General features: G+C 39.9%; 1 protein-coding gene across 1 annotated transcript; it reads left to right on the top strand.

The window, feature by feature from the left end:
* Positions 1-57: 57 nt before the first annotated feature.
* Positions 58-23,850, top strand: ST13 (ST13 Hsp70 interacting protein). The gene is made up of 12 exons (XM_086752437.1): positions 58-272; positions 5,302-5,359; positions 6,566-6,635; positions 6,752-6,822; positions 7,343-7,409; positions 7,973-8,057; positions 10,748-10,858; positions 12,198-12,300; positions 14,664-14,780; positions 15,503-15,554; positions 16,779-16,879; positions 22,043-23,850. Exons 1-12 carry the CDS (start codon positions 163-165, stop codon positions 22,169-22,171), a joined length of 1,074 nt encoding a protein of 357 aa, XP_086608563.1. The 5' UTR covers positions 58-162; the 3' UTR covers positions 22,172-23,850.
* The last annotated feature ends 3,065 nt before the right edge of the window (positions 23,851-26,915 follow it).

Genomic DNA, 26,915 nt, shown 5'->3' on the forward strand with positions numbered 1-26,915 from the left:
CCCCGGGGTGGGCGGGGCGCGGCGGGGAGGGGCGGGCCCTCGGGGTAGGCGGAGCCGGCTGGAAGCTTCCACGGCGCCGCGCGGCGGTTGGGGAGGGAAGCGAGCGAGTTTTGGGTGCTGGTGCCGCCGCCGCCGCCGCCTCCCGCCTCCCGCCTCTCCGCCATGGACTCGCGCAAGCTGAGCGAGCTGCGGGCCTTCGTCAGGCTTTGCAAGCAGAACCCGGGCCTGCTGCACACCGAGGAGCTGGCCTTCCTCCGCGAGTGGGTGGAGAGGTCGGTCACGGGCCGCGCCGCCGTTGAGGCGGCCGTGAGGCGGGGGGGGGGGGAGGTGGCGGGGGAGGAGGGGGGAGGGGTGGTCTTGCGCGGGACGCGGTGAGGGCGGAGGGGGCGTGCCTCGGCAGTGGCGGGGGTGGGGGGGGGAGGGAGTGGCACGTGCCTACGTGCGGCCCCGCCGCGTGGCCGGGAAAGGGAAGGGGGGGGGCGCGGGGGGCGCGGACGGTGGTCGCTGCGGGTTCGGCCCCGTCCTGTCCGGCGGGGAGGGGCTGCGGGGCCCTGTCCTCCCCCCTCCCCTCGCGTCCCGTCCCTTCCCGCCACAGGACGCGCCCGGGGCTACAACTCGGGCGTGAAAAAAAAGATTTGTTTGAGGGTTTTTGTTTTTTTTTTTTTTAACTATTTTGTTGTTCTGTTTTTAAACTCCGGGTGTTGCCGTTGCAAAAGGCTGCCCGCCGGCCATCGCGGCGGCTCGGCTTTCCAGGCTGGAAAGCCCCAGAGCCATCCTCGGCGAGGTGATTCTCGCGTTATGCAGCCGAGTTGGCTAGCCTGGCTTAAAGGGAGCCGACTTTGCGGGGAGGTGAGTGGCGTTGGTTTACACCCCCGTACCCAGAAGCATAAAATACCTGGCAGTTTAACACGTGGGACGGTTCCTGGCCAAATTTTTTTTTTTTTTTTTTTTCCCCTCGTGAAGTTTCATGTATCGAGTAGTTGAAGTCTTGCTCCCCTGTGAGGCACTTCGCATGCCCGCTGTTTACGCTGCGGATACTCTTCTGTGTGGCCGGCCGTGGCAGACTCTTCTCAGTGTAAAACCATCCTCGGGCTCCACCCCGAGTGCCCCAAACTGCCAGGGCTGAAGTCCTTTGCTGCTGGCAGAGAACCCACGGACCCCCTGTATTCAGCTGGAGTACCTCTGCTTGGCTTTTGTAGTTGCAGCCCTCGCTGGTACTCTAAAGAACTCTTGAGAAGTGAGGAAAGCCCTTGCAGATACACCTTGTATGAAAGGGGAAATTACAAGATTTTTATCTCGTGGCAAACTGGGGTTTGCTTTAGGAAAGTTGCTTTACATTTTAATTGGAAAGTATTTTAACTGTACTTTCTCCTGTATAGTACTTGTAATTACTTGAAAAACTAGTCAGGCTTTGTGTGCGTATATGTAGGTAAATACTGGCATTTTACGGTATATCGTGTAATGAAAATAGCTACCGTGAACTATTTGTTGTTGTTTTTACTGTCATATTTAAACTTTTTTTATGTATCTGAATATTAGCATGGTTGTAAAACCACTCCTGTTTAACTTCACGTGGTGTTGCAGTACTAACAGTAGCTGCACGTATGCCTAGGAAGGACATGCATGACTGTTTGATCCTACTGCAGGTCTTTAGTTTCTTTTGCTCTTGTGTCACAGATTTCTGCACCTCACCCTAGGTTACTTCCATTCTTCTGTTGCATAGTTCGGAAGGTGTGAACAGAATATTTTGGGAGGGAGAGGAAGTACACTGACTTCTTTTAGCCAAAGAGAGCATTAGGAACTGGAAAGGTTATCATCTGATTTCTAACTTTTTCCATGTTAATGGGTAGGACTTTCAGATTAATGTTTAGGGGTTGTATTTGGTTAACAGAAAGGTGCTTATAGTAAAAATATAAAAATTAGGTTTTGAACTGTGGAATGTTTTTTCCGTGTAAAGTCTTCACTGGATATTTTAGAAGTTAAAAAATATTTCAGAGTAGAACCTTCTTAACTCTCTGAAGTTTTTTTTTGTTTTCTTCACATATTTAAGGTAAATATTTGGTTAAGTTGTACATTTGGATATTTGGAGTGGTAGCCAAATTACTTCTCATTTCAAACTATCTGTGAGTGTGGTGGATTCCCCTCTTCCCTTCTGTAGTAGTGCTGTTTGCAGTAGGATTATTAAGTGCATTTCTAGGGTCTTCTAATTCTTTGGAAACTACATGGAATTTAGCATGGCCTGGCTTCAGGTGGAAATAAACTCAATGAGTCAGATATCTCTGTCAGACTTGCCTGTATTAATCTAAAAAACCAAAGGTTTAATCACTAAGGCGATGCTGTCAATGATTATAGAATAGTGACTAAATGATACTGAAATCCATCATTAAATTTTTCAACTAAAATTCTGATGATTGACTTTTTTTTTTTCCCTTAAAGCTAATGATTATCACTTAAATGATGCTAACTGCTCGCAAAGCTTAAATGAGGTGCTTTATTTATGGCTAGCTGTTAATATTCCATCAGAAACCTTAAGTCTTATCTGTTTTCATGCTCTTGTTACCTTTTAACCTTTATTCTGTCTAGCCATTGTATTTCATTTCTATGTAGACGCTATATAGACAGAATACACTGCTGTACGATTATGTTTGGAAAGTGTTCTGATATCTCTTTTAGTCATGCCTGCTTTTTCATAATTGCATAAAAATACAAATATTTCGTCTTGAGTTGCTACAAAATGAGTCGTTAAAGGAAACGTTTCAAAAACCTGCAACTGAGCAAAGAAGCAATAGCAATCCTTGAAAGTAAAGCACAGAATCCCTAATTGATGAGCAGAGCTCTTTGCCATTTGTTTTGTTCAGATTGGATTGCTGTGAATTCAAAAGGTTCAAAATCAGTTTCTCGCCAAAGATAATTTTGCTGTCAGTGATGAAAGAGGATGCAGAAATAACAGTTGCAGTTCTTCCAACAAGTCGTAAAAGCAGCACTTCTCATCTCTGTGATGAGTGGCAGCATGGACTCGTTGTTGCAGTGGAGTCCTGGCAGCTCCCAAGAGTTGTTTCTGCGATTGCGCAACTCTGTTTTAGCACAAAGGTTTAATTTAAAATCTTTGTGTATGTGTGCGCACTACTTACACAGCTCAGTACCTGCCTTTTCCTACAGAAGTGTCTCATATCTGTATGCCACTGAGGTTAAATACATTGCAAACTTTGCATATTCTTGCTATGCGCTTAATCATGGTAATCAAATGCTGTTACAAGGGATCATTTTAGAGTAACTTGCTTTTGAATTGTTCTGGGATTGTGAGCTAGATTCAGTAGAGGATAACTGGATAGGAAAAACATTTTCAAGGATGAGGATCACTTGTTAAAATATGCTATTTAATGAACTGCCGAGGCTAAAATGTGTGTATATATTAGTTAAACATATCTTTTATAGCCTGTTCTCAGCTTGGACAGTTTTTTGGGGGGATTTGAAGAGGGCAGAGGAGACTGACTATGTTGTTTCAGCCTTGAGATGATTCAGGGTCTCAGGCTTAAAACTACCTGATCTTGAGACTGATAATTTGGAATTGCTTTAGAGTTTGAATCCTGCAGGGTTTTTTTAGCGTGAGCTGTTCTTAAATACATGATTGGAAGCTGGGAATATTATTGACCTTCTTGAGATAGAGGGTTCTCAGTCTTTTTCCAGTAAACAGGCTTTGAAAGAGTCTTGCTGGTTTAAAAAAAAAAAATAAAAAATGTTGCCAACAAGTATTAGATGGGTCTTAACTTGTGAGCATTGTGTTATCCTGGGTATTAGCTATTAGCGGTACTAAAATGCTTCAGAATTTGTAGCTTTCTTTGTGCAGGAGAAGTTCCAAGGCTCCTCTAGACAGTTGCTATAGTCCTAGAGAAAACTCTGGTAGAAAATTTTATGCCCTGTTGTCGGCCTACAAGGGTAAAAATTTAGGAGGAACAGTAACTACATGTACTGTGTTTTTTCCCTAGCTCTGTAAGTATCTGTCTGGCTGCAGTTGTTTAGTTGTTGCAGTATAATATAGATTAAGCATCGATTTTTGCAATAGCTTCAGAAGATACCTTTTAAAAATATTTTTATTTTGGTAACTTGTGTTTTTTTTTCTTGACACTTTATCCTTGTAAACTAGAGGTAGTGTAGTGCTATTTGCTTAGCCTTTGCTGCAGGGCCTCACGTTGGGACCTGTCAATCTTGCTCTTCTACCTTCTCTCCCCCAATTCATCCCTGTCCTCCCCCTGCCCTCCCCCCAATCCAGGTTTGTTTTCAACCAGTTTGGGGCCTGACAGTAAAATGGCAGTGATGATGGGAGGGAGGAAAGAGGGAAGAACGGGACTGCAGTAGCCTGACTTAAGAAGCTGTAGGATCTCACCCTTAGGATATAGTTTTATGCTGCACCAATTTCTGAAAGCAGATATCGTGCACCCTTCCAGTTCCTCCCGCTTGTTTGTGCACTTTCTTCTCCTCTCCCCTGCATCACGTCTAACCAGTTCTGTGAGGCCTCAAGAAGTTGGATGATTGTTGAGTGGATAGAAATCTTCTTCTTTTTTTTTTTTTTTTTTTTTTTTTTTTCTTCTTCCCCCTTTGGAGTGTGTACGGCCAGAGCAATTGAAAAATATCAGTAGGTGGGAATGGTAGTCCTTGTGGCAGCCTGCCATTAGGTATGGTTAGATGTTATATGAAGCAGCTGGAGAATTCAGCCTATGCTTATTTCTGGCTGGTAACCAAAGTCGATATAATGTAGAAATTTATTCTGTATTGAAAGAATGCTGTCTGTACAGGGAATGCTCCTTCAGTTGTAGCTAAGGAAAGGCATGAATATTGCAATACATGAGAGATTTTTTTTCCTAGGCAGCATTTTTTTAATTGCATAAGACTTTTAGGCCATTATGGTTCTCTTAACTTGTTTTGTCTGTGTTCCAAAAATCATTCTTGTTTTAGTAATATCTGTAATAATATTATTATATTTAGTTTTGACTTAAAATGCAAGTTACATTTTAGGGAGAAGATCAATTTGAACCAAGGAGGTGGCTTTTCCTTGTGAGAAAGGGTGGTGATGGGTGATGTGCAGGAGTATAAGTGACAGTAAGAAGGTGAAAGAGCCAACAGACAATGTGCGTTGTGTTACACTGAGAAAAGCATGGTGGATGTGTGCTTTTTTGCTTGCTGGTTTTACAGTGAATTGGATCATCATGTTTTGTGTCACAACAAAAAGCTGAGATTATGAGCATATCACTATTTTGATAATCTTACTGTTTTGTTTTTTCTCTTCTCTATTTTGCTGAAAAGTATGGGAGGCACAATACCGCCTGCTCCAGCCAATGCTTCCACAGAGGAGACAAGTAAGGTGAGATATGAAGAATTTATCATTGAAAACTAACACTTGGACTCTGAAAAAATTACTGAGTGGGAGGAGGAAAAAAATGGCTGTAAATTTGCACTTAAATAGGGTAGGTGAGTGCACCAACCTCAGTGAGTGTGGCAGTTCATTGTGAAGCCTGCCTGTTGCATGTTGTAGATGGCTTCCTAGCTTATTTCAAGGGTTATTATGCTCCGTTTCCCTAATCCTGGATGCCTGATGTTCTGTTTGCAAGTGCCAAACAACATCTTGATTTCTTTTTTTATGTTCTTGCTGTCTGTTTATATGCCTTTTCTGTAGTCGTTAGTGGATTAAATTATAATTTTTGCATGAGAAGAAACATTAGCGAGCATGATAGGTAACGAAGTGAACACTTGAATTGTCACCTCCTTAAGACAGTTTTGTGGAAGAGTTTTTCATTGTTTTTTGTTTCATTTTGTTTTAAGGGAGATAATAAATTTGACTTGTAGATATTTATAGCAGGATTTTCTCAAGTTTGAAATTCTTTTGGAAAAAGTAAAATTCTCCTTTTTTTTTTTTGATTTAACCAGACAGTTGATGCTGGAATTACTGGCTAGTTAGAAGTCCATGGAGGGATTGTGTCTATGCAGTGGGTATTGTCTGTGACACTGAATGTGAAGACAAGCAGCTTATGTCTGTGATAAAGCAGGATGTGCTAAACTGTGGGATTCAGAGGTGGTGGGTTGACCCTGGCTGGATGCCAGATGCCCACCAAGCCACTCTATTGCTCTCCTTCTCAGGAGGATAAGGTGGGGAGCAAATAAGATGGGGGGAAAAAAAAAAAAATCTCATGGGTGAAGATAAAAACATGTGAGGGAGGGCAGGAAGATTGGAAGAGTTTGTTAATATTCATTGCAAAACTGTTTCTGAATTGATTATTATCTGGATTATTTGGTTTTGATTATTGAATTACACAGTTTGAAGGATGGGCTTTACCAGTAATAGAAATTAATGAGTCAAAATTTGGGCTCTGAGTTATTTGCATGCATGATAGACTTAATCTGAGAGGAGGAAAAAGGAGATTTGTATCTTAAAAATAAAACAGTTTAGCTGTAGAGCAATGTGATGCTTTGAAGATTAATTTTGGATTTTCTGATGCATTGTTACTTATTAGAGTGGGAATAGATTATCAGTCAGAAATAAAGTATGGTTACAAATACATTTCTCTTTCAGGGCAAAGCAGAGGAACAGCCAGAGGAGCCGATTAAATCACCTGAACCAGAAAGTGAAGAGAGTGACTTAGGTGTGAAGAATAGATAACTTTATCACACATTTCACTAATTCAAACATGATTTTGGAAATCTCTCTGTTTGTAAATGGAGCTTAATCTCGCTTTTTGGGGTTTTTTTTTTTTCCCAGAAATTGACAATGAGGGAGTGATTGAACCAGACCATGATGACCCTCAAGAAATGGGAGATGAAAATGTGGAGGTAAGCACAATATTTTCAGTGTCTGTGGCAGTAGGAAAGATGGGGAGAGATTTTGAGTTTAGTCAAGGAGAGCAGCTGAAATGAGGACAAGTACTTAGCTAAGTAGCCAGCTGTTGCATTGGCTCTCTTTCTTCTGAATAGAGAACTTACTGTCTTAAAACCACAGTCTTTTGTTACTCAAGGTTAGAAGCCGTAAAAAAGTTCATTGAGGAAAATCAGGTCTGAAAACACCAAAAAAAATTTATCAAAACACTCATGAAAACTACATGTGCAGAAATCTGCCATCATTCAACTTATATTTGAGTGTTTTCTAGATAAAAATAATGGTGGCTAATGTCTCCATGCTGAAAGCAAAAAGTTACCTTTTTTTGAACTATGATTTCCATGCAAATTAAAAACAAGTTTCTGGTATGAAAAACTGGAGCTCCCTTCTTTGGCACTGTCTTAGCATGGTTATTCTGGCCTGGACTCTACAGATCTTGTGTTTTGTGTGTGCTTTTCATTTTCTTTATTTTCCTAGGTAACTGAAGAGATGATGGATCAAGCTAATGAGAAGAAGATTGAAGCAATAAATGCTCTAAGTGAAGGTGATAAATTGTTTTTTAGTATGTATTCAAGGACATTAGGTTTGGTGCTCCTTTTAGGGGGGAAAAAAAAAATCTTGGACCATTTTAAATGCTTTCAAGGAGCATTTCTGTTGGATACTCAAAACTATCTAGAACATGAAAGCTTCCTTTAAGTACTGTCATCCTAATGTAGCTATAGTTTTGGGCAGGGTGGGGTGGGAATGAGATACTGCAGCGTCTTAATTACAAATTGATTGTTATAGTGCCTTCCTACATAGTATGATTAGTGTCTCTAGTGGTTTGTCTTAATGCAATGAAAAGCTGTATAATAGAGGTGACTTCCTATTTGATTGCATATGAAATTAAATGTACAAATGTAACTGGGAAAAGTGTCTCCTCCCCTCCAGCATTAATTTTGGAGTTTGTACTTCAGTAAAATAGCAAGAGGGAGAAGCTGATTTTACTTTGTTGATAATGTTCCATTTAAGAAGTGCCTAAAGACGTAACACCTATAAGGCAGGTTTGGCAAGTTGGATGTAATTTCCTTGCATAATGATTGAAACTGTACTGGTACTGATATTTAGGTGAACTTCAGAAGGCTGTCGACTTGTTCACAGATGCTATCAAGCTGAATCCTTGCTTGGCTATCTTGTATGCAAAGAGGGCAAGGTGAGTCACTATAAACTACTGATTTACGTTTCTGCATGTTCTGTTATTTTCCTTAAGGAACATAAATATACTTGAGGATCTATGTAAACTCAAACCATATGAGGGAAAGAGAAAAGCAATGTGTTTTCTCTTATATGTGATTAACCAGATTTGCTGAAGCATCCATATAAAGAATCCTGATAATAGAGTAAGTAACAGAATGGGGTTCCAAAATGTGTTGTGGTAATATCACTTTTGGTATGTTGAGTTAGAATAATGCTCAATAACAAACACGTGTAAAATCTGAAGTTTATTCTGGGATTAAGATATTGATTGAAATCGTGTCCTGTTTAGGTGCAAAGTTAATTGTGTATCATGTGAATTCTTTCCCTGTTTTACCTGCTAAATGAATTTGTTCACTGTAAAGTAGACTTGTTTCTGTTCAACAATCCTGTGTCTGAACTGGAGGCACCTATTTCTCAACCTGTTCAATACCCGCTTTACTGCTACCAGACTGCAGATAATGCTTTGGGAACATTGTCAGATTTCGTGTGTGGTAGTCATAACCTCATAATGCACAAATGTATTCATCTTCCTAATTCCTGAGGAACACTAGGCAAGTATGGGTTGCAGAAGCAAAAGTTTGCACAGAGGTTTTTTTTTGTTTTGTTTTGGTTTTTTTTTTTTTCCTCTCTTTATGCAAAAAAAGGGCACTAACCATGGATGGTTTGATAGTTTAGCAGATCTTTTCCACAGCAAGGTATAATTGAAAGAAATGTTCAACTTTTTATGACTTTCGTGTGATTAATTAGTGTCCTTTAACTATTCCATTCTGTTAAATCTTAACTGGTACGTGTCTTGCTGTTTTTTCCTTTCCATATAAATTTTTTGCTTGTAATACCACTTGTTTACCTTAATACACTACTGTTGTTATTTTTGCCATCATAATAGTATTTTTAAAACTTTTTGTAGTGCCATATTGTTCAAGACTAATTCTGAAACTTAGCTAATATTAACTCAAGGTGTTCTTAATATATGATAAGCTAGCAAGTAGAGGACACTTAATCATCTCTGATCAGAAGAACAAACAGTCAGTATAGTTTAACCAACGACATCCGACCAATTAAACCTTGAGGAGAACATGTAATCAGAACGTTTTGTGGATGCTTTGTGTATGGTGCCAGACTCCTGAAGAAACTAGGGGAAAGGTAATTCCGGCAGGGGTCACCACGACCACTGACTCACAGACCCTCTAAGCAAATCGTACCACCAACTCAAAAGAAATAGGCGGAGTAATAGGACTGAGCATGTGTGCTAATTTACATGCTAGACGAGGAGACTCTAAGTAATAATTTAATAGACTATTAATACATATATATTAGAAAGTTAAATATGTAAAAATTTTATGTGTAAGTGTACTGCAGAGTGTCTTGCTTGGTGTGCTTGATTTGTGTGAGACCACTGAGCACCCAGGCTTGCACAAACCTGAAAAATAAATGAGCAGTGTCTCTCCTGAGTGTGTGATTATTGGCTCATTGCACACCAGGCAATGAATCTGTCTTTTTTGGACAACAGTATCTTCTCCGGACGGGGAATAGCAGTGAAAAATAAGAGTGTTAGAAGTTTAAAAGTTACCTTAATTGGGCGTATTGTAGAAATACGCAAACAATATATTAGGATATTGTAAAACCTGCAGTGTAACAGCAATGCTGATCAAGTGCTGTGAGTAATCCAGCTGTCTGGTGGACTTGAGTTGTGGTTCTGAGGGGTTTGTGTATTTGGAAGATGAGGATTTTTGTGCAGTCAGCAGCATTGGAATATCTGTCATTGGGGAGGTGTAGCTTTCAGACAGTTTCCTGACACATTGTGCACCTGTTTGTTTCTAGAAGAGAATGTGTGACTTTTGTTTTATAGGAAGGCTTCATGATGAAGTTACTTAGAGGCAGTCTAATTGCTGATAAATTGTTTTCAAGTAGATGTAAAAACACAGAACTGACTTGGAGTATTTTGAATATCAAATACTTTTTTTGTCAATTCAGGAATGTTATTTTAGTGTTTCCTTCAGAGATTTTTAGTTTGAAATGCCTGAACCTTATAAAGTACTGCCCTACTAGTAAATCTGATATGCTTTTGTATTGTAAAATTGGCAGTTATCTCACTTAACTGAGAAGCCATTGATGCTACTTTCTGGGTTTGTGTTTTGGGTTACCTCTCTTCGTTTTGATGACTCATCTCCTATCTCCTTTTGTAGTTCCTGATGATTCTAGCTGTTGATCCTTGCAGCCTATATGATAACTCATGCTTGCTTTCTTACAGTTTTAAAGACTGTGTAATATGACATGCATAATATTGTTGTTTTGTTCAAATTGCTAGTTGCCCTTGGCTACAGACTCCAAACACCATGGAATTGAGCTGTCCTTTGCATTTATGTATCCTTTCCTTGTGTACTGAAGTTACTCTTGCTGGCAAGACTTGAGTCTGAATAATAAAAGTGTTTTGCTTCTTGCTAATGATTCACCTACAATGAAGGGGGGGCGAGTAGGGCAGGACTAAATTTCAGTGACTTTATTATCACTACAAAATCTTTTTGAACTCGCCTCTTTAGATGTATTATCTCGCTATCTTGCCTGTTAGTCATCCAAAATTATTTCCAACTTAAGTTAGTAACTTGGTATTTCAAGATGTACAATAAATGTTCTTTTTCCTGACAGTGTTTTTGTGAAACTACAGAAGCCAAATGCTGCCATTAGAGATTGTGACAGAGCCATCAAGATTAATCCTGACTCAGCACAGACCTACAAATGGAGGGGGAAAGCACATAGGTAATGGACTGCACCTGTACTTGATATTCTCTTCACTTGAGGGGAACAGTTATGTTTATGGATTCTCTCCTCTGTGTCTCTGAACTCCATTTTGTACGTGAGAGCAGTAGGTCATGAGCCAAAAAAAACCATTGTGCTGAGTGTATGGCTTACAGGAAAGAAAGGATGATGGTGGTTTATTGATGGCAATTTATAAATAGTCCTTCTGGCACTGTCTTTTTTTCTAGAAGCGTATCTTCTAATGGCTTACTGCTCTTCGGAACAGCATTTTCTAAGAATTTGCTGAAGATCGAGTTCTAGAATTGTGGGGTTGGTTTTTTTTGAGATCTTCTGTTTTCACTTAAATTCTTATTTACTAAGCTGTAATTCTTAAATATTTATCTGCTGCCCTTATTCCATTAGATCCTAGAGCTCTTTTACATAGTAAGTTGAACTGCCTAGTTATTAAGGGAACCATTTGTTGCAACTGAGAAGGGGTGTTAAGGAAACAGTGTAATTATTTAAAATGGCATTAGGCAAGTGTGCATCCCCTCCTCAACTGTAGTTAAACTTTCTTTTTGAATGACAATAAATTAGCCAGAAAAAAAGGTGACATTTCTTGCAGCCTGTATAAAAGTGGAAAGAGTAAATGCTAGTAGAACTTAACGAGGAAAAAAAGGCATTTTAAACAGTGTTCAGAGAGTAGTTTGTTAATGTCTGCAGTTTTAGTAAACAGCACAGAGCCTAAAAGTGAGAATACCGGAGCACAGTTTGAATTAACACCTGTCTGTAAGAGGAAGTACTTGGGCCCTTGAGGAATACTACCATTTGCTTAAATTTTTTATTATCATGAGTTTGTATAAATGAATAATTAAGAAGTGCACACAGTAGCTTGTATGATCTCTTCAATTAAGACATAGTGCATCCTGTTAGCTAGAATGTTTGACTGATGAGTAAAGAGAGTCCGCTTAAGCTTGATGTAGTAGCAGTGTAGACTTATAGAGAACACTGAATGTGTAGTTTTACACTGAACGTGTGCCCAGTGGTGCAGAGTATTTTTATTAATGTGCTTCACGTGTTTAGGTAGGGTACCTTCTCCCTGTTGGACCCTTTTTGTTTATAGCAAACAATGACACTGGCTGACTGAGGGGATGTTTTTTTTTCCTCATTTTTACTTAAAGCAAAAGTTATTGTAAGGGTATGAAGCAAGCCAGTATCCTCTAATGGTATTGTAGAGTGCAGGTCACAGAAAACACTGCAGGTAAAAATACTGAATGCCTCATGGGAGTAAATATTTAGACGAACCCTAGGAATTCAGTCTGTTTTTTCCTTCTGAATGTTGGTGTCTTCTGAATTCCAGACTTCTGGGTCACTGGGAGGAAGCTGCTCATGATCTTGCATTAGCTTGTAAACTGGATTATGATGAAGATGCTAGTGCCATGCTGAAGGAGGTGCAACCAAGAGTAAGTGGGGAGGCATAATGGAGGTTCCTCCTTTGTTTGAGTGAGATTGCCTTCAAATTCTTACAGTATTTGTTGTCTTATTGGAATGTGGAAGTGTTGATGTTTCATCTTAGACTTCAAACTGAGTTTATAAATACTTCTGTGTCTTCAATTACAGCTGTTTATGGCTGTGTGTAGAGAAAGTGAGTCTCTGAGGCTGGGCATGTAACCAAACTATGAAATATGTTCCTTTTTAAAATCTTAACATAATAATCTGAAGTAGTTGAAGTTCACCAGGCATTTTAGAATCTAGACTAAAAACATTCAGAAGAGCGAGAGAACACTGTGATAATAGATTTTTTCCAAAATGTTTCTGAATTGATCAAAGCCTCATCCTAAACACGTTTTACAAAGGAAGCATCCTTTACTGTGATTTGTACTTTCATTAGTCTACCCCATGAGGGCAGCATAATCTTTGTGAGGCTGGTTTTCAGCTTTTCTCAAATGGTTGACCCCAGCATTGTTCTAAGGAAGAACTTTTGTGTAAGAAATGTAAGACTGTTTATAGCAGGCTTTCTTTTTCATCTGCTTTGCATGTTCCTTTGAAGTAGTTGACAGACCACAGATTGCAGCTGTTGCGTTGTATTGGGTTTACGTGGCAAGGTTGGGCCCGTGGGGGAGGGGATAGGCTGCAGAGGTGGCCCCTGTAAGAAGAGACATGGAGCTGCCCTGTGTCAGACAAAGCCAGCGCAACAGCTGTGAGAGAGAGGGGAGTAAAGAAAAAAATGTGAGAGAAGCAACCCTGCAGACACCAAGATCAGTGAAGGAGGAAAGAGAGCAGGTGTGTCAGGCACAGAAGCAGAGATTCCTCTGCAGCCCAAGCAGAAGACCATGGTGAGACAGGTTGTCCCCCTACAGCCCATAGAGGTCCACCTGCAGCCTGACCCTGTGCCAGAGCAGGTGGGTGTGCCCTGAAAGAGCAGTTGGGAGCTTCTCCCCATATTGGAGCAGTTTGTGAAGGACTGTATCCTATAGAGAAGACCCCACCCTGAAGCAGGAAAAAAAATATGAGAAGGAAGGAGCAGCAGAGGTGCAGTGTTACAAACTGACCATGGTTTTTGTACCATGTCTTTGGAGAAGACACTGTCTCCACCAAAACAACAATAGAAACCATCTTACAACTTATTACTAGTTTTCTATGTTGGAGACTATTGATCTGTGGTAAGTGTAGTTAGGTCTTAGGTCTCAACCTTTTTTATAAGAAGCACTTAATGCTTGGCTGAGGGGAAATTTTTATTTGTCAGTTAATCTGCCCATGTGCAGGAACAGCAGAGTATGTCTGTGATACACTGAGGTGTAGTTGCCAGATATGTGGGAATTCGTGTATACAGCTCAAGAAAAAAATGTGTGATCTTTTAGTGGGTGATTTTTTTTTCCTTAAATCTTTAATAAGTGAAGATGATCCGTTAACCTAATCTGTTCACTTCCAGCTTGCCTAGCACTTTTTAGTTTGTAGCACTTTTGGAGGAAAGTCTGAGTCAAATTCTAAAAATACTTAGTTCATTTTGAGAAATACGTAGAAACAATGAAAATCAAAACTTTGGAAACTCTTTATGCTTCATTAAAAAGAAACACTTACACCTGTCTCTTAATGAACTATTAAGATGGCCATAACATCAGGTTCTGACAACATGTATGTATTCGATATCAGTCCTGCTGCCTGCAGTGTACCTCCTCTGGCAGATGAACTTCAAGAGCGATATAGTATGGAATTAATATTTCCTAGCTAAAATAAATTGTATTGAAACTTCACTACTTAGAAAATAACTTTTTTTGTTTAAAGAGTATTCTGAAATAACAGTAGAGTATCCATTGTAGTAGTAGTTAGTATCTCTGTCCTTGAACCTTGATTTTGCTGGTTTTTAGTTATAGTAGTGTTACAGAGTAACTATCATACACCGTTCATACATCATGAACCATTTTTTGCAGTGCTATCTAAGGGTGCAATAACAATATCTAAAGTGTAGGGCAGTTGCTGGTTTTAGCCCTGGAGAAATTAATATTTCAGCATAAAAGCATGAAGGGATGCAGAATGATAACGTGTTCAAGTTCTAACTATGGTGCAAGTCTCAGAGCTCTATAGCGAAAAAGTTTACTAGAGTGTATGTTCTGGTGAGTTCTGCTGAGTTGACAGAAATAACTGATTGCCATAAAGAGGAAGTAGCAAATGGCTTCTGAAGGAAAGGGTCTTTTCGGATGTAAAGTCAAATCTTATTTTTAAGAACTGGCAAAAGTTGATGGTTCACTTACGTGTATTTCGTATTGAAATACATTGTGTGATATGCTAGAAATATATATGAAGTCTTGGTATTCTATTGTAACAGGCTCAGAAAATTGCAGAACATCGCCGAAAATATGAGCGGAAGCGTGAAGAAAAGGAAATAAAGGAAAGAATGGAAAGAGTGAAGAAGGCACGGGAGGAGCACGAGAGAGCACAAAGGGTTAATACTTAGGCTTTAATATTTCGTAATAGTTTGGAGAGTGTCATAGTTATTTTGGTAAAAATAAATTGCAGAGAAGAATTACTTTCATTTTAAGTCTTAGAATTAAATTTTAGAGCGTAAATTTCTGTCTTGGTTACTTGACCAATAATGAAATCTGGAGAAGAGAACGTTGTACTGCATCTGCTTTTATTGCTTATGACAAAAACAGGCTCTGGAATACTAATCCTGTATTTCAAGGAGTCAGTTATTGTATGACTCTACCAGAATAGTTTTCACTTAAAGTACTTACGTCTCTTGAAGTGGGAGGTTTTAAATTTAAGATAATACTTTGCTTCTTTTCCTCGCTCCTTGACACAGTTTGCTTTTTCTTCATGCTTTAGTGATAGCTTTTAATATGTTGGCGGGGGGGAGGGGGAGGAGTTCTAAAACTGTAAGTTAAGGAGCTAAAACAAAACATACAGCATACAGTTCATATTCAGTGAAAATATATTCTGCATAACTTATCTGCAAAAATGTACTAAAGTAAGAGTAGATACTGATATTTCTTGTCAGTGGTTTTGTTACATAGTGAAATGCTTTGTTTATTGTGATAGCCTACCTGCCTGAAACAGTCTCAGATTTTTTTTTTTTTTTTTTTTTTTCCCTGAAAACCAGTTGAGCAGTAGAAAACAGTCTGTAATTCCATTGCTTTGTGTGTAATGATGTGCTTTCATCTGCAGGAGGAAGAAGCAAGACGACAGGCAGGAGGAGCTCAATTTGGTGGTTTCCCAGGTATTTTATTTTTAGCACAATTCTTGAGGGAGAGTTGACTGTTATTTCTATGTGGAGTATTATAACCACAGTTTGTATAGCATTTGTTCTCAAGACAGATGAAAAATATTTTATGAAGCTTAGAACTTGTCTACAAATAACTCTTTGAGCACTAATGGGAAGAGGGATGGGGTTCTTTCTCTTTAAGAGGATTGGTGCTGGGTAGCAAGTAGGGGCAAGACAGAAATCAGTAATGATGGATAACAGAATGAAAGGATTTAGATCTGAGAAAACAACAAAGGTGCAGTATTTGCTTAATATGTGCTGAAAAATGCGTCTACACATTTCTAAATTACCCAGAATGCCTTGGACCCATTCTACTTAAGAACAATAGTTTTAAAATTGAAAACTTGGATTGAATATTAGGGAAATCTGTGCTGGTTGCAAGCTATTGTTGAACAGAATAGTTTTTCAAAGGAGGTGGTGCAGTTTACCTCATAGAATAGCTGTCCTTGAACAGTTCCATGAAAATTGAGTTTTCCGTGTTATTTTGGGGCACAATAAGTTGGAGAGAAACGAGTAAATACTAATACTCTTGAAGATTGAGATGTAGCTGAGGTAGGCTGTGTGCATGCTCCAACTGACTCAGCTTGTCAGGGAACCAGAGACCATATCTACCCTGCTCAGCACAGCTGGGCTAGCTGCAGCTGAAGGATTAAAAAACAGAACTTCAAGCATTCTGCTTTGCGGATTTTTTTTCTCTCTCTCTCTTTTTTTTTTTTTTTTTTTTTTTTTTTCTTTTTTTTCCTTTGGTACAATTTTTTTCAAACCTAAAGTTCCTGCCAAATGCGAAACGTGCCTGGGACATACTACTTCTGATCTGCTTTTGCCCTGAATTGTTCACCTCAGGTATTCAAACTCCTTATGTTCCTGGGCTTGAGACCTACCTGATATCAGTTAAGCAGAAAAATAACTGCATCTGTGTACAAGGTGCTAGAACCTGACACTCATTACAAGGCTTCTATTCAATTGGGTTGAAAACATGGATGAGATAAGATTTAGGTCTCAACACAAAGAGAAGGTGAACACCCTGCTTTATATTCAGTGGAGCAGTTGTAGCCTTATGGAAGACATGGCTTTAAAGGCATGGCAAAGGAAGTATGTTTTGGTCTCTCTGTGAGCTTCCTGTATAGATGAATTAAATGTTTTTAATCATGCGGCATTCTTCTTGTCTTGGGTTTGTAGGTGGATTTCCTGGGGCTATGCCTGGAGGTATGCCTGGAATGGCCGGTATGCCAGGTATCAATGAGATTCTCAGTGATCCAGAAGTCCTTGCAGCCATGCAGGTGAGTATTTGTTAGATTCAAAGCTAAACATTCTGAACAAGGGAAGAACAGCACCCATGAGCTAAGGGAAGGAAGAAGGATGTGACCTTTTGGGTAGCAATGGGATGCTTGCTTATTTCTGTTGTCAAGCTCTCTCCTTGTGTGCGTGTGGCACCAGACTGTCTGGAATCAATGTTAGCTATTTTTCAAACTGATGGGAGCTTAATTAAAGGTGCACCTCCTCCTACCCCATACTCACCCATGATAGGCAAAACTATGTGCTGTGTAGAGTTCTTAATCTCTTTTGAGTCTCTTGAGTGGTTGTTTACCACATAGTATAATTCAATTGCTCCTTTTTGAATGCATGCACATTGTGGCAAGATAATTATGCACAAACAAAAAATTATTCTTTATATTATTGCGACACATATTATTACAATAATATTTAGATGAGAATTGCCTTTTTATTTAGGGGATTAAGTGTTTGGTTTTTGCCAGAGGCAAAATAGTATCAGAATAGTTCTGCATGTAGCATTTCCTAAATTCATGTTCAGAAAGCTTGCATCCCCAATAGGCTTAATTAGTTGCTCAGTTAATTAATTGCTCAATGTCATGACTACTTTTACATAAGAAAAATATTCCAGCATATGAAATAAAACATACTTGACAACATCAGTTTTAGGGGCAAGTGGACTAGGAAAAATCTGAGCTATATTTGCTTATTAACATGATCAAGTATAAAAGTGTTTTGTTAGTTTTCTGGATTGCTGTGGTTAAACTAGAGTTATGTGTTGTTTCCAGCTCACTGAACAGCTATGATCCGCATCTAAATAAAAGCATCACAAGGGATTGTCATTTGGGATGCCTTGAAATCACAAAAAAAAGGCATTGCTTTCCAGGCAAAAGTTCATGGGTTCCCTTAATGGTTTCTGGTGTTTGGAAGCACGTCTTTACTTAGGCTGCTGCAGTCAGCAATGTTGACTTGCATCCAAACCATCCAAAAAAACCCCCCATGACTTCCAGTTGTATGCATTACCTGGCTAATGCATGCTGTAAAACAGGAGTTTGAAATGGAGTTGCTGAAAACAGCTTTGAGTTGCAGCTAAATATTAAGTGCTTGCCAGATGCCAGACTACTCCATTGCATGCTGATTATATATACACCCCAAAGTATTGTAGGACTCTGTTGCAAGAATGTGTGTTGACAGTGTTTTCTGATAATGCAGACAGGCTTTAACAGGTAGAACCTGTCAGCAAACCCTAGAGTCTCTTGCTGATCTCTTTTGTACAAACTTTACATCTAGATATTACTTATTCAGCATTTCACCTATGTCTGCAGTGCCTTCTTTTCCTAAAATATCCAACTGACTATGTTCTGATCCTCTCTGAATTGGCAGTGTAAGCTTTAGTCTTTCTACTGGTTGGCTTCTGCTCAGGGCAGCTATGGAATATGTTGATGGATAATGGTAGCTGGCAGCTATTACATAGGTTATGCGACGAGTAACAGAAAAGTCTGAAGATACTGAATTGCACAAGTCTCCCAAATCGTTAATCTTAAGATACTGTTTTAACTAACAGTATGTAGAGACTTTTCATAGTGAGGAGTTACTGCTGAAACTGAAGTATTCTGAGAGTAAAGGCCACCTTTTCAACCTGTTTAGAGTTAGTGACTATCATCTCATTGCTTTTGAGACTATTCTCCGTGAGCTAACATTAAAATATGCGAGTCTGTTAATATCTCGATAAACCTTACAAATCTATGTGCCTGAACATGAGCTGGATTAAACCAGTTACGCCATCAACTTCAGCTTGTCATCTTTAGAAGCAACCAAAGAACCAGATATGGCTGCCTGTAGACATGTTTATAAAAGTTATTGCTCATCATTGGCATAAAGATAAGAATATCTGCAATCTAGAAGAAAAACTTATTTCTTGATTAATATTTCTGGTTCCATTACCTGAAGACTTATTGTCTTCAGTATATTTCCCTTTTTCCTGCTTTTTTTTTTTTTAATTTATTGTGGCTGATACTAGTCTTTTTATGCATAAAAAACTCAAAGTGGCAAAACTTCCATTGCATTTCTTTTCATAACTTCTTAACAGTAGTAGATGTGACCTTTTGCAATGACTTGTAATGCATGTTATTTTAGCTCATTTGTCCCTAAGCTTTTTAGTCTCCAGAAGAATTTGCTTAAATTTTTGTGTGTGTGTTTCTCTTATTTTACTATTTTGGCTGTCTGAAGGGTTCTGTAGTACTTGATGTCTTGCACGTGTAGCTGCTTTCTCCGGACACAACATGACATTTGTGTTTTGGGGAGCCATCTTTGGTCAAATAGAAGCCCTTTTCAAAAGGAGTGATGTGTAAGATGAACCTACGGATTCCTTATTTGACAATGTAGTCATATGTTAGACTCAGACTTCTACCAAAATATGTACATTGGTGTCATGGTTTAGCTCAGCTCGGGACCAAGCTATGCAGTCTCTCTCTTTCACTAACCCCACCCTCTGAGGGAGTAGGGAGAGATAATATAAGAAAAAAGGCTCAAGGTTTGAGATAAAGACAGGGAGAGATCCTCCCAACTCCAAATGGCATGGGGGGAATAGGGAATGGGGGTTATGGTCAGTTCATCAAATGTCGTTTTACACCGCTCCTTCCTCTGTAGGGGAAAGGACTTCTCACATTTCCTCCCCAGTTCCATCGTGGGGTCCCTCCCACAAGCTGCAGTCCTTGATGAACTGTTCTGGCTCAGGTCATTTTTCCATGGGGTGCAGTCCCTCCGGAACCAGTGCCCCAGCGCAGGCCCTCCACGGGCCACAGCCTCCTTTGGGCATCCGGCTGTTCCGGTGTGGGGTCCTCCGCAGGCGGATCTCTGCTCCTCCATGGGCTGCAGGGGCACAGCCAGCCTCACCATGGACTGCACCACAGGCTGCAGGGGAATCTTGGCCAGGAGCTGCATTACTCTTCCCCCTCCTTCTTCATTGACCTTGGCGTCTGCAGCCGTTCCTCTCACAAGAAATTCTTCACAATTGGCTCAGGCAGACACCTCTCAGGTTCTCTTTGCATTTTTCCACTTCTTGCAGCCAGGTTGGGCTGAATTGGGTTCAGACAGCCACCCAGCGGGAGACCAGAGGGTGAGGGCTGCAAGGCCCCCAAGGCTCATGCCTCCCCTGCTTCAGCTTCTTCACCTTTTTTTTTTTTCTTTTTTTTTTTTTTTCCCCTTCTTAAAAATGTTATTGCAGGGGCATTATCAGGGAACATTCTGCCACCAACTGTCTTGGCCCTGGCCAGCAGGAAGTCTGCTGTAGGCCTGGCCAAGTCCACCAGACAAAGGGGAAACTTCTAGCAGCTTCTTGCGGAAGCTGCCACTGTAGCCTCCCCTCACTAAACAAAACCAACATAGTTGGAAAAAAGAGTAGTGATAACTTTTTCCTTAGAAGTATTTTTCATCCTTCTGTGACTATAGACTAGTGCTTTAGAAAACTGAATGTTTCACTAATGGTATTTATACAATGGTTCCCATTGCACCTTATGTACTAAATATTTCCCTATGGAAATGTTGATATCTTCAGTCTTAAACTTTATTCTGATAATACTGCTCCTCGGCGTGAAACCTTGGATGTGTTAAACATTTTTATAAACACAGTCTAAGGTTGACAGCTTCCAAGGAGTTGCACAAGTACAGAATAATTTACATGCTGTGAATTTATAGGACCATATGTAGCATAAAATTGGATATTGAGTATTAAATTAGGTGAATAGTGACTGAGCTTACTCAGCTTTCTGTTCTAGATTCATATACAGGTGAAAACAGATTTAACATGATATGATCTTTATAGTCACGTGTCCTGTTTTGAAATTGGAAACTCAAGAAGTCTGAGGTTGTGAAAGCCTTGGTTTTTTTCTTTGCATAGCAATCCTGTAAAGTGGATATAATAAAAAATAGTGTCTCTTTTCTGAACTTCAGCATCCTATTTTTCATAGACTTTGCAGATTCCCTTTTGTGAGGGAGATAAAACACTCGTAAATCCTTCTAACAAAAGATAACACTTGACTCTTGGTTCCCAATGTGTATAAAACATGACTGAACCATGTGGGTGATTTCAGAGGAGTCCACACCTACCAAATGTACATTCGGATCAGACTTGTTCAACAGCTTTTGTCTGTGTCTGATGCTAGAATAGATACACGGTGGTGGTGGTGCAACACAGACAGCTGAGGATAGCAGTTGGTTTTTGATGGTTTCCAAAGAATACATCTGTGGTAGCAAAGGGCTAGAAGTCTAGGGAAGATTTTATCTTTCAGTGAAACTACTTAAATGTGCTAGAAAGAACCACAAATGAAATTGCAGCTGATGCAGATGATTTGTATTGGACAAAATAAACTGCTCGCGCTTTAGCTGGATTAAAGAAAACTTGAGTCTTTGGAGAAGTTCCTTATAATAGAAACATTTTTCCAGGCTGAGATGTAAAATCAGTCTGTACAGATTCAAAATGTACACGTGTAAAATGAGTAAAACCAATTCTAGTTCAATGGAGGCCAAAGGTGTACTAGAAGCACAGAAAAAAAAAGTAGTAATGCTTCTCATACTAAATAGAGAAGATGAAGTTGTTATTCTTTTGACCACTGACTTTAATTTATATGTGAATGTATTTATTAACTGTAACATAGTAGTATGATGAGAGATAACAAGGTTTTCTTCCTGTTGTGATTTCTCAGAAGAGGTGGGGAGTGACTGAGAATTAGATGCTTCTTTTTTTTTTTCTTTTAAAGCCAAACATTGCCACATCATCTACTCACAGTCCAGCAGACTCAAGTTTGTGCTGCTAGAAGGAACAGAGGTGAAAGGGATTAGTAACAGCTATTGCTTGGAGAAGGGTTATCCTATCATGTGTGCTACACACATAGAGCTCAGCTCCTGCCTCCTTGAAAATAGATTTGAAGATGCCCAAATAATCCAGTAGATGTGGCTGTGTTTGATGGCTCCTCTTCTGGGGGAAAAGAACTCTTATTAACAGCATGCACTGTATCATTGGCTTCTCTTTAGAAATCTCTTGCCCAAAACTCTAATCTAGCCTTGTCATGTTAAAAGCTGAGCAAGACTAGATTTGAGTTGGAACCACCTTACCACTAACTTTTGTAGATTTGTTGTATAAATACCCTAATTTTTTTCTTTTTGTCCTGCAGGATCCAGAAGTTATGGTTGCGTTCCAAGATGTTGCCCAGAACCCAGCAAATATGTCCAAGTACCAGAACAATCCCAAGGTCATGAATCTCATCAGTAAATTGTCTGCCAAATTTGGCAGTAAACCATAAAATCCCTGGTTCTTAAAAATCATATCTGAATGGGAAGGATTGGATTTGGCTAACCAGTGTTGCAATAAAACAAACCATTGTACCTCTGATCTTCTTAGGAGGAGAAATGGGGTGTTCTAAGGAGAACAGCTCTCTAGCCCCAAGTGTTGAGTTTATTTGATTGGTTTATAGCACTCAAATTATATTCAGATGATCTAGTTTCAACTATCCCTCCTTGTACAAGACTTGCAACCTTTTATTGTATTACAGACACTTGCTTTTGAATGAACACTCCTGTAAGAAATTGTATTCCAGGAGTGTAAGATAAAAACCTGCTGTTGTATTGGTTTGGATTTTTTTTTTTTTTGTTAATTACTCTCAGTGAGCAGAGAGGAGGAAACTTTAAGAGTTGAAGTCTGTCTTAATCCCCTTAGGACAGAAAAGTTGGCCTAATCATGAATAGCAAAGGTGGGACAAGTCTGAAGAATTAACTGGATAAAGGAATTGTCTGCAAATACAAGTCTTTTTTTTTTGTTTTTTTTTTTTTTTGTTTTTATGGGTAACTGACTTTATTTAGCTATTAAAATTATCAGTATAACCATGCTAGCTAGTTACACACTGGAACTTCTGGCAGTACTGCAAATAATGTAATATTTTGATCACCATAACTGTGTAGTAAAGGTACAGTCCTATCCTTTGCACAATTGGGCATGAAGTACATATTGCGGAGGCCACAGATGTTTTGTTACTTGCTCAATTCTTGTCCAGCACCTTTACATAACGTTTTATTTATCAGTCTGGGTATGGGAGAGCAGCTTACTGTCTGTGCTTGTGCTCTTGTCCTTTCCCAGTTGGCAGGTCCTGTGCTGGTTGCACTCGCCCTTCCTTGGGGCCATGCTTACCAGGTTTCATCTGTTTGGAAACTTTAGGGAAGGAATCTTGTTCCCATCACTACCTCTGTCCCACTGAATGCAAGCCATCCAGAACATGTAAATGCAGAGTTATAAATCAGTGAAGGGGAGAATACCCAACAAAATTGCAGCTCTGGGTTCTGAGTCATTTGAGTCCTTACATGCTCACCAATTAAAATTTCTTGGCCAAAGTCCTGCTGTCTCTTTAGAGGTGATGACTCTTCCTTCACCGCATACTGTAGTCTTCCATCTTTTCTTGTATCCTTTTCTTTAAAAAAAAAAAAAAAAATTAAAAAAGCTGTTGTGGTTTCATACTTTCATGTTTTTGAGGCTTGTGATATGGAGGGAAAGGCAAAGTAACTGGAGCAGACAGAACGTTCTTCTAATGCTTGTGGATTAACAGCATGGGATATCGTTGAAGCAGTGTCTGTGCTGATCATGTTCTGATGATTTGTCTACCAATAAAGACAGTTGTTGCTTCTGTTTGTCTTGGCTAAAACATTATCTTTCTGTGGAAAAATGACCATAGTTACCTGTTCACCACTTGCGTCTCAACATTTGTGTTACACTTTTGTAATTCTGTATCTTAAGCCATAACTGATGTTACCATTTTTAAATAAATCTGGATTGGTGTAGGAACTCAACAACAGTTGCAAAAAATAAATCCCCAAATGCTTTTTCTCATATTAATGACCCTGCAGAATGAAATGTGAATCTTTTTGCTTAAGAAATATAGTTCTGAATACTTCTCTTAGCCTTTAAAAATAAAGTATGGTTTTGAAAAATAAAGCTTTTTGGAGTTGTGTAACTTTCTGATAAAATCCATTTTGCTTAAATTAAATGTGGAAGTGCTTCAGTTAAAACTGTACATACAACTAGTGGTTTAAATTGAAACTAAATGCTTAAGGGCTTGTCCTCATGACCGAATGAACTCAAGTTATGATTGAGCGTTGCAGTGTGCCTGGCTTTTGGTCATACTCTTGATCTGTTCCTAAAAGGAGATACTTGAAGGTCACCCCTCAGTATAGGCTGAAACTTGGCTGCTTCATTCAGGCTGGTGCATGTGCTCTGTGCATGAATTGGAGTGTCTTGAATATGGAGTTATTCCCTGCAGTTTCTTGTTACTCTGTCTCAGCTGTTCGTGTCCGTCTACCCATGATTAGTCAAAAGTAGGAAGTTGCCCCTAGCTAGCAGAAATGGTCGTCTCTGTGATCTGCCTGCTTGCTTACACATCAGTTGCCCCTGCTAAGAGCTGACTGATGCAAGAAAAACATTCTTCCCGATTTTGGCATTAGCAATCTAGCTGAATTCTTGTGATCCTTTGGGAATGCAGATCCCATGACTCCCCTGGTGTGTGGGGTTTTTTTTTGTTTGTTTTAATGTTACCTGGTAAGTTAATTGAGGAGACGTCTGGACCTCATTTCAGTTCCCTGAGGTGGCCTGTGGACATCTTGGGTTCTCTTTACAGATCAAACAGCTAGACTGGCTTGAACAGAAGTGCAAGTGCAGAAAGTTAACTGCCCAGGAGATGATCAATTCCAAAGGTGGTGTGGGAGAGAAGTAGCTGTCTGAGGAAGTTATTTTGTTCAGTGCTTGCTCCAGGATTTACTGGCAGCTCCTTCAGGTTATTTGCTTCCATTGCAGCACAGAGCGGTGGTGGTTCTTACAAGTACAGTGGCAGTATTCAACTTAGCTGACAATTTGACTCTAAAAACACTTGAGCTGCCAGCGTTTATGAATGGTTCAGTAGCACAGTGTGGCCTCCGAGGTGCATTTCTGCCTTTTGAGGCAAATCACCTACTGCACTGTTTGGCCAGTCTGGTGCCACAGATTAGATGACCTGGTCTGCCACAGAGTATGATGATACACCTGCAGCTGACGGGTGGTAAAGGGTCATAGTTGTCTTATCGGGTGTATGAGTCTGAGTGACTTGTCTGTCCTCTGTGGCTCAGCTGCTGTCCCAAGGAAAAATAGATGTCAGATCAGATGCCACTTCCAGACTACTACTTCAGAGGGAGCTCCTTTGGGTAGTAATGTGGAGAATGCAAAGCTTGGTGCCTCTACTGGAAGTTTTTGGAAAATTTTGCTTCAGTTTTGGGCTGTGAATAAGAGCTATTTTTTGTCATCATTGGAAGGCAATTATCAGATGGGGAGGAGCCAGACTATCTCAAATTTAGATTAAGGCAGATGGGACAAGACTGGGCAGAGCACTGATATAGGCCAGAGGCAGAATGGGCCAATAAGAGTACTAAAAAGCCGGGTAAAGGTAAAACCATGTCACAGCAACAGCCTGCTGCAAGTGACCAGCATTAGTATCTGCTAGTTTAAAACATCTGTCTTTTAAACACCATTTTTCTTGTTTGTTACCTTCAGGGCCTTTGCATAAAGCTCATACAAGCCATGCTCTCGCATATGCCTGTATATCCCTCTTACGTGAGAGGCACGAGCAAACAAGATTGTTATGGGAGCTCATGGCAACTGCTGTCCGAGCAGAATCCTTCACCCAGAGGGATGGGAGGTTGTGGACTTAGCCAGGGTGAGCTGGAGCCATGGCATGTACCTTCCTGTGAATTGTGGCGTGGTCTTGACTGGAAGTGCTTGGAGCCCCTTTGCAATCCCACAGGGCATCTAGGCTGAAGGATACTGCTCTGCTTTTAGGGCTGTAGGGCAAGTGGGTTGTTCGAGTAGTGGTAGAGGCTAGAGGGTTATTTCCTTTCATTAGCTGCAGAGTAGCCTGACAGTGGCTGGTGTTGTTACAGAAATGGATTGGCATCCTCAAGCAGGAGAGTGGTTCACTAGGAAAACGGTAGCAGTATTTTCTTCTGATGTATAGAGAAAGGTGTCTTGTGAACTTTACTCAGAGCTTTGCAGAGGTGGGCCTCAACCTTACTTCATACGTGATGTAGTGAGGGCAGCATCATAGAAAAGTAATTATGGATTACCAGAGAGATGAAATGGAGTAAAAAATGGCAGCTTCCAACTGGATTCAGAGACCACTACATGGAGTGCTACAGGACAAGCCATGGGAGGTCAGCAGTGTGACATCAGTAAATGCAAATAGAGAGGAAGCAGGAATAGTTTTAATGTGACAAAGAAATGAAGCAGGTCAGGTGGTGGCTGGTGGATTTGTGCTATGGAGCAACAAAAAAATACAGGTGACTTTGGGATAGAAGCTGTTGATCACCTTGTGAATCAGAGCTTAGGTAAGTCATCTCCTGGTGTGGTCCTCATAAATAGGAACTTTATGTGAGACAAACTTCCCTTTCACCTCCACTGACTGGAGGTCCTACTGAATGTAAATACCAAGTACTTTCCTGTAAATCTGAATCTCCATGACTAACCAAATCAACAGGTTAATTTGTAAATCTTCCTAAACTGTCTCTGATGTACAAATACACTTTTGAAATGTCTATTCCAGATGGATGGTCTCAGACAAGCTTGAGATCTTGTCAATAAATAAATGTATTTGCAGAATGTGTTATGACTTTTCGTTAAGTAAGTGGGTAACAAACTTTGGCATGTTTGTTGTTGCGCACATTTACTAAAACCAGGGTTTTTAAAATGTACAAACATTTCAGTGGCTACAAGGAGTACAAGTTGCTACTACGTGTAAAGAAATTAAATGTAAAAGATTACAGGATTGGGGGTAGCAGTTTATCTTGGAATTTCTTCCTGAAATACAGCAGCTGAAGCAGTCAGATGGTCAGCACAATGTGTGTAGAACAAAGGTATTCAGAAAGACAAGATACTTACTTGTGAACTATAAACTAAATAACATGGAGGTGAGTTCTAAATCAGTTAATAGTAAAGGTAATTCCATTATTGAAAACTTTTAGTTTTCTAAATCTAATGTT

Source organism: Chlamydotis macqueenii, chromosome 1 (assembly GCF_036417535.1).
Source record: "Chlamydotis macqueenii isolate bChlMac1 chromosome 1, bChlMac1.mat, whole genome shotgun sequence".
NCBI classification, from domain to species: Eukaryota; Metazoa; Chordata; class Aves; order Otidiformes; family Otididae; genus Chlamydotis; species Chlamydotis macqueenii.

What these genes read in the sequence shown, in the direction of transcription:
- ST13 (XM_086752437.1), top strand. Translation starts at nt 163, where the DNA reads ATGGACTCGCGCAAGCTGAGCGAGCTGCGGGCCTTCGTCAGGCTTTGC. An exon ending in TGAAGGAGGTGCAACCAAGA is followed by an intron (nt 12,301 to 14,663) that starts GTAAGTGGGGAG and finishes CTATTGTAACAG; the next exon opens with GCTCAGAAAATTGCAGAACA. An exon ending in AGCACGAGAGAGCACAAAGG is followed by an intron (nt 14,781 to 15,502) that starts GTTAATACTTAG and finishes TTTCATCTGCAG; the next exon opens with GAGGAAGAAGCAAGACGACA.